Raw genomic sequence first — 7,918 nt, 5'->3', positions numbered from 1 at the left:
TACAATGTATTCATTCACCCCACATTCCAACGTCTGCTAGTTTCTGTATCTATGACCCAATTCTCCCTGTAATGATGTGGAAGTTACTTTTACTGTCTGAGACTGGGTTTGCTCTCATAATTTTATTTAAATCTTTTCCAGTAATGCTTTTAGTGATTTTCTTGTATAGAGATGAACCTATAACTACTTCTGAATCTACATCAATAATTATTTGATTGATCTTAGTTAAAACCTACTATTAGTATTGTGACAGTTTGGTTGAATAATGAGAGAAAGATTCACTAATTAAATGTAGCGTGAAATGTTCTTATCTATGTCTTATGTGTAAACAACTGCTGCTGCATATTCTACTATTGTTCTAACTTGAGCAGGCTTTGTTAAGCAAATATTTTCCCAAAACTTCCTAAGACTACTGTCAGCCATGTTTTTACTACATCTGCCGTGGGTGGTCGTCAGCCATTTTGAGCTGCTCAGTCATGGACATCCCCAGCAATCGGTAATCGGACTCTGGAATGAACCAGACTCTGGAACCCGCAGCTTGGTAGGCTGGCAGATGTGAATTCCAGCAGATGGGAATTAGCAAAAGTTGAGATGAAATTGCAGAGCAATGGGAAAACATCAGGGAAGAGGGACTCAGTGCATGATGAGCTGAATGGCCTTCTCTGTGCTGCAGGTTTCTATGGTTCCAGGTAGTATCAATTTCTGTGTGCTGAGCCACAGAGAGTACAATGTGTATGCTAGACATTGCTATGTGATGTTCGATGCATTAAGTGCAAGCAAGTTCTTCTTCAGAATGCATTAGACTTGAAGGTGTCCCTTCGCATACTTCAAGACCACACTGGAAAATAAATGATCCTCTTCACAACGATCTGCTTCTCTTCATACGCTTGATTTGGGTACTGAACTGTGGTATAAGAGTGTCCAACCCATGCCCATTTTCAATATGCGATGCTCACGCTACAGGGGTTTGGTGCTTAGGCTATGAAGCCAGGTATCTCAAGACCTGGACTAATGATAAGGAGACCTGAGTTTGAGAAAGGACCCAGGGAGGGAACTTAAATTTGGTCCATTCATTAATTAAAAAAAAAACTTGGGCATTGGTGATCATGTATCTACTTTTGTTGTAAAAGTCCATCTGGTTCACTAATTCACTTGATGGAGGAGATCTGGTGTCCTCTCTTAGACTGGCCTACATGTGACTCCACTCTCACAGACAGGGCCTGAGAAAGCGGTAAAGGTGGGGGGGTGGGTTTGGTAAATCAGGACCAACAAAACTGGCTTCAGATATCTCGGGGTCCCTGATGTGCTTTGGATGGGTGTTGAGGTTGCTGTGGTGGGAGGGGGGAGTCACGGACAGGAAAGGGAACTCAGACTCAGAGCAACACTGAGGCTCACAATCTGGGGTCCTACCTCTGGCTTCCGCAGCATGGTTCACTCAGTCTTTGTTTTAATTCACCTGTGGGACATGGACATCACTGGCTGGGCACTACCTGTCCCCAATGGCCCCTGAGAGGGTGCCATTTTGAACTGCTGCAGGTTCATCCACAATGCCCTTCGGAAGGGAATGCCAGGATTTTGACTCATTGACAGCTGCTTCTGAACATGCCACTCAGTTATCTTCCAGAAGGTAACTCACCACAATCTCATCACAATTAGAGATTGACAATGAATGTTAGCTCTGTCTCAGATCTCTTGAATGAGAAATATTTGCCAAAGTTTATCGTGCCATCAGATTGATTGTATTACCCAACACACATCCCCTAACTCGCCACCCCCACCCCCACCACCAGTATCTGACGGACAGTATTAGGGAGTGAGGAGTCCCAGATTCTTACCCTGACTTGCTGCAGCATATTTGCTGGAACAAAGCAGTTTGTCAAAGAAAAATACTGTGGGGTGCTAGAAATCTGAAATAAAAACAGAAATTGCTGGAAAAATTCAGCAGGTCTGTGGGAAGAAAGCAGAGTTAATGTTTTGAGTGCGATGTGACTCTTCTCCAGAAATTAAGACTTTAAAGCAACCAGGACTTAGTTGTAAATTTATCTTGAGTTTTATTAAGATTATAGATGAAAGATACACCAAGGTTAACGCTGAATGTTAAATGAAGCACAAGTTACAAATCAGGGTGGTTGAGATTGATTTACTTAGTTTTGAGTTTTAATTTCAACATGAATCGATAACCTGAAACGATTTATTTGCAGTGTAAATGGCAGCTTTATTGGCCCATTGTTCAAAGCACAATCACAAAGCTCACTTAGAAATTTACTGGATGAACAATGGTGAAGCTTACATGTAAGACTAGCTCAAAGAAGCTAGTAAACTTGACAAAGATGAGACTTACACTTAATATAACAAGACAAGGAGGTTGTTTACGCCTAAGCCTGCATTTTGCCATTCACTGAGAGCATGGTCAATTTGTGTCCTTTACCACTAGTCCCTTAATATCACTGATTAACAGGAATCAATTAATCAATCTCAAACTCAAAACCTGAGACCCCAACAAATACCTGTGTCGAATGTCATCCTGCCAGCCAATATTGTAATCTTCTGGCTCCTGCCACTCATTCACTTTTGGGATCAAGCCAATAATGTGCTTCCAGTTCCAAGAGCCTCTGATAGCAATTTACCCTATGCTTTTGGAACGTCCACATAAATAGAAAGCATAGACAACCAAAATAGAAGAAAGAACAGTGGATGCTGGAACTATGAAAGAAACAAAAGCAGAAACTCAGCAGGTCAGGCAGCATCTGTGGAGAGAGAAAGCAGACTTAACACTCCAAACCCCACATTCAGAACTGTTCAAAAGAAAGGTAATTGGACCCAAAATGCTCACTTTGTTTTCTCTTTGCAGATGTATCCATGCCTGCTGAGTTCCTCCAGCAATTTGTGTTCACTACTTCCATTCACAAGCACAGTTATCTCTTCAAAAAGGTTCATCAAGCATCAGCTATGATCTTCTTGAATGGCAGGAAGGTTTGAGGGGCCGAATGACCTTCCTGTGCTCTTATTTCTAAAGCATGATGAATCCTTTACAAATCCATTCTGGTTCGCTCTGATGCACTGAAAATTTTCAGAAGGTTCAGTCATTTACTGGCTGCTGTAATTGCCCAACCACAGATGATAGGCAAATTAGGGTCTCTGATTCCCTGGTTTCCCTCTTAAATAGTAGAAGGACATGCGCAATCAAGTGGAACGGTTCTTTATAGGCTGTGCTTTCTGATCACTTGGTGCGCCAGAATTGTTCAAAGCATTTCATCTTATATTCGTAAGAATGGAGTCAAGAATAGTAAATCTCAAAATCACAACTGTCCAACATAGGATTACTATTCCTCTTTACATTTCTATCTTGTAAATTGTCCTGATCAGTGCCAGACAAAAAGCTACAACAGAATGTGACTTTTTTTCCAGCAATACTCTGTTAGGAACACCGAAATCCTTTAATCAATAAATAAAAACAAGAAACACCAAGATATATGCCTTTAAGCACGTGTAAAAATAATTTAAGGGAACTTTCCATTTTATGCTGTCATGTATTATCTTTTTACATTATTTAATGTGCAATGTGGTTGACTCTTAACTGCCCTCTGGGCAATAAATGCTGCCTAGCCACGAGTTTAAAAATTGACTTCCCTCACTGAAGTTTCATGCACTCAGGGTGAAAGAAGACCCAGGGCTTTCAGTACCACTGCTGGTTCAGTGAAATGGGGTTGTTGCAGTTAACTAGTTCAGTGACAATTATGCCTTTATTAACCAAGGCACTGGTTAAAATGACCGTGCTGGTGTTCAGCCTTGCTATTTGTACTTGCAGCCTGGATATGTATGGCCTGTTTCTGCAAAAAGCACATTGGTTATAATATCAAGTTATATCTGTTCATTTGACAAAATACAACAATGAGCTAAATCAAACAAAGCTAGATGCATAAAGATAAAATGGGCATTCAAGAGAATGATGCTTCTTGTTCAATTGCTGTTGTTGAGAATCATCTCTGTCTTCATTAGCAGTGAGTGGCCAACACTTGCTGCTCAGCTCTGGAAAGCTCAATGTAACCTCAAAATCACAATCCATCTTTGAAAACGCTCGAGAACCTCTGCCATGGCTAATGCTGAAAACTGCACAGTGTCAGACTGTCCCATAGGTTTGTGCTCTGTTGACTCTATCACAACCCAGTCACAAAACCAGAAACAGCTCACAGTGCGCCAGTCGAATCAGGCTTCATGGAGTCATTTATAGTTCCACTTCCAGTTATGCAGGACACTTAACTATCACGTTGTAACAGCATTTCTCAGACTGATAGCAGAGTGTGAAGTGATCCCATGTGATTGGATAACCTTTCTGGTTAAATGAGTGGTTCTCAGGATCAAGGTTTAACACGTAGCTTTAAACCTTGGGCTGTTTCAGCATGTCACAGGAACATGAAATGCATTTCTCCGAAGCAACTCCTGTGCTTCAGCATTGGGTTACCAAGAATCACTCCAGTGGATCTAGTACGGAGGATATCATGACATTTCAGTATTGTTACACAGTCTCTGTTGTCATGGACTGAGTGTTCCCAAATTTCCTGTCTTTTTCTGAAAGCAGCCAGCTCAAAAAAAATAGATATAATGCTCACAACAGTATCCTTTAGCTGCAGTAACTATTGAACTGTGGGTGCATCACAGTCGACCCTGGCCTCGCCTGTCCACTTCATGTCTCTGACTGGGCCAGCATTTATTAATCCATCCCTAATTGCCCAAGAAGATGGTATTAAGCTGCCTTCTCATAGCTACAGTCCTTGTTGTGCACGTACACCTACAGTGTGGTTATGGAGGAGGTTCCAGGCTGTTGATCCAGTGGAAATGATGTTTCTCCATCAATGCAAGTTTCCTCCCATTCTTCAGCATCTGATCCTAACAGCATAACTTTCTATATCTTTCTCCCTGTGTCGTTAGTTCCATACTCAATATGACAACACACCATGCCAATGGGACTAACATTTTCACCTTCTGAGTTAGAATATTTGAAGAAATAAACTGAAAGGAGAGCAATGTTGTCATCCATGAGCTTTCTCACCCCTGTTCCTTCACCATTTCTTTATAATTCCTTACCATCACAGCATGGTATTAAGCACATTCACATTTACATAGATCCCTGCTTCCATAAATAGATATGATCTTAATAACGATTTTAGTATTTAATGGCTGTTGGGTCCTCCATTCTGAAATAAACTTAATTTCCAATTATCTGATGTTTGTGGATACTCAGAAAGTCTACTTTAACCCCGGCCAATGAGGGAAGGTATTAGGTCAAATGAAGAACATTTAGCAATCAGTCTCAGTAATCATACCAGCTGAAAGGAGCAGTATGTTCAGGAACTGTCCCTACTCTTGCCCTTACCGGCTCATTTTGAAAGAGGTTTGCAAAATGGGAATCCCACAGTGAATTTTAATTGGTGATGGGGTCCCAAGGGTGGGAGGGGAGATTGCCTAACACCGTCTTCAATACGACGGTGATTTTGAAGTGGTAATTTAAACTTTACTGGCAATCTACCCATTTAACACGTCATCACATTTTGCTCACTTCTCTTTTTGAAAGCTATTCTGGCTGTACTGGTTCTAAAAACAGCCTGAGCATCAGTGAGTTATTAGGGAGGCCTCAATGTCCAAACTTTCCGTTTTTTTGTAGTTTACATTTGGTCTCTCTGATGATTCACTCCTTCAAAGATAGGAGCAGTGTTTCCTTATCCACAAACCCTTAGGACGGGGAAGAGCTCATAGAACAATATTCCTGACTAAACAGATAAAACGATCAGGATCAGTGACAGGCTTGCAATCGCACAAGGAATGAGAAATGATTAAGGGAGTGGTTTTGTTGCAGTATTTAAGATGATACCAGTCATGTAAAGTAAACTTGCAGGTACAGCAGATGGTATTTGGCCGTCTCACTGAGAGAGTGTAAGTGGATGTGTAAGGTTATCCATTTGGTAGTAAAAGCAAGATAGTAGATTATTATCTGAGTGATGATGAGAAAGGGGGAGGTCCAACGAGACCTGTGTGTATACCAGTCACTGAAAAGGACAACCTGGCCTCTCATACATATCCGTTCAACAAGATCAAAGTTAATCTTCCACTTGCGTCAATTTCTCTTTCATGCCACTCCCTCATAGCCCTCAACTACTTCAAAAATCTACCAAGCTTCTCTTTCAACAATCCAGCCTCCACAACTCACTGGGGGAGAAAATTCCTGGCATTAACTAACTTCTGGGAGAAGATAGATTCCCTGCAGTGTAGAAAGAGGCCATTCAGTCCATCAAGTTCACACTGACCCTCCAAAGAGCACTTCACCCAGATCCAGCCCCATGACCTATCCCTGTAACCCTGCATTTACCTTGGTTAATCCATTTAGCCTGCACATTTCTGTGCCCTACGGAACAATTTAGCATGGCCAATCCACCTGACCTGCGCATCTCTGCAGCAACAGAAATCCGCACGGACACAGGGAGAATGCGCAAACTCCACATCGACAGTTACCTAAGGCTGGAAGCAAACCTGGATCCCTGGTATTGTGAGGCAGCAGTACTAACCATTCAGCCATCATGCCACCCTTTGTTACTGTATATCAGTTTTAAATGAGTGTCCTTTATTACGTAACAATGTCCCCTAATTTGAGATTCTCCCACTAGCGTAAACATCTTCTCAACATTTCCCCATTCAAACCTCTCTCAAAATCCTGGAAACATTCAGTACATATGTCAATAAGCGTGCAGAGAGAAGCAAAGTTAATATTTTGCATCTGATAGGACTTCTTGTGAATAGCATTTGTGGTACTGCCTAAAACATTGCCCATTCTTACTTCCCATCCTCTGATATCTTCCTCTGATAGCACTGGTAAACACTAAAAGGTTCTAGGGATTAACAAGTAGAATCTAACTCCTTTGATGTTTGTCTATAAATAGTAATTCAGGGAAAATAGGAAGCAATCATCAGAAAAGTGACGTGCAACTTGCTGGATAAGGGGAGTTGAATATCAGAACAAACCTCTCTCACAAATCAAGCCAATCAAAACAAACTGAAACAATTACTGACTTGACTTCTCCTGAAGGAGTCAATTATGCAACCGAAATGAAGATTTGGAATAAATTTGCCCTGTAAAGAGCAGAGCTGTAAATTTATAAATGGTTTTAGATTTAATCTTTGAAAGAACCGAATGTACTATTGAGCAGAGGATCCAAAGATTTAAGTGCAATTCCCAAATAGATAATGATGAAAATCATTTGACCTTCAACCTTCCTTTGATGAGTCACTTGGCCATTGAGGTAGAACTATTCAGAATATTTCAATGATTTTAAACTAAATACATTGCAGCAGAGTTATTGCTCAAATTCAGTGCAAGAAGAGAGCTGCAACTATTATGAAAACAGAGTAGACAGCAATACTGTATCTGGTTAAATATATCGACGATCCACTGTCCTTAATCAAATATGACGTGAGCAACTGCTCATGTCCTTTTTCACTTGAAACACATCGGTACAAGCTACCTCCATATTCTGCAAGGTTGCTTATGAAGAAAAGGCATTCATCTTCATTCGAAGAACAGTCCTGTGTCTGACCCTGCACCCTCCATGAGTATTGTGCATGATGGGATTGCTTTGGGCACGAAAGGTACACTGAGCCACTTCCCTCCAGGATGGGATTGGTATGCTCATTTTGACTCTGTCTCTCTGAAGAACGATAAAATGCAACTAGGAATAAAAGAAATCAAAACCATTAGTACTCAGTCTTATAAAAGCTGCCTGAAAACATCTCCAGTGTGAGAATAGTTGAGATCCGACACTTCAAGATTCAATTATTTCTTGCCTTTGTTTCAGTTCAGACAGCTCAAAGAGCCATAAACATTCAGATCACCAAAGGATCTTCCCCCTCTACCCTTGCCAGCTCTACA

The 7,918-nt window shown here is 41.1% G+C and overlaps 1 protein-coding gene across 1 annotated transcript in view; it reads right to left on the bottom strand.

The window, feature by feature from the left end:
* Positions 1-2,027: 2,027 nt before the first annotated feature.
* The window catches only part of LOC125446748 (semaphorin-7A-like), a 45,786-nt gene continuing 39,895 nt past the window's right edge, over positions 2,028-7,918 (bottom strand). The window contains exon 14 of the mRNA XM_059640195.1: positions 2,028-7,718. Within this exon, the coding sequence (XP_059496178.1) occupies positions 7,360-7,718 (359 nt within the window). The 3' untranslated portion in view covers positions 2,028-7,359. The remainder of the gene's footprint in view (positions 7,719-7,918) is intronic.

This window comes from Stegostoma tigrinum, chromosome 36 (assembly GCF_030684315.1).
Source record: "Stegostoma tigrinum isolate sSteTig4 chromosome 36, sSteTig4.hap1, whole genome shotgun sequence".
Lineage (NCBI taxonomy): Eukaryota > Metazoa > Chordata > Chondrichthyes > Orectolobiformes > Stegostomatidae > Stegostoma > Stegostoma tigrinum.
This window is presented reverse-complemented; position numbering and strand designations above follow the sequence as displayed.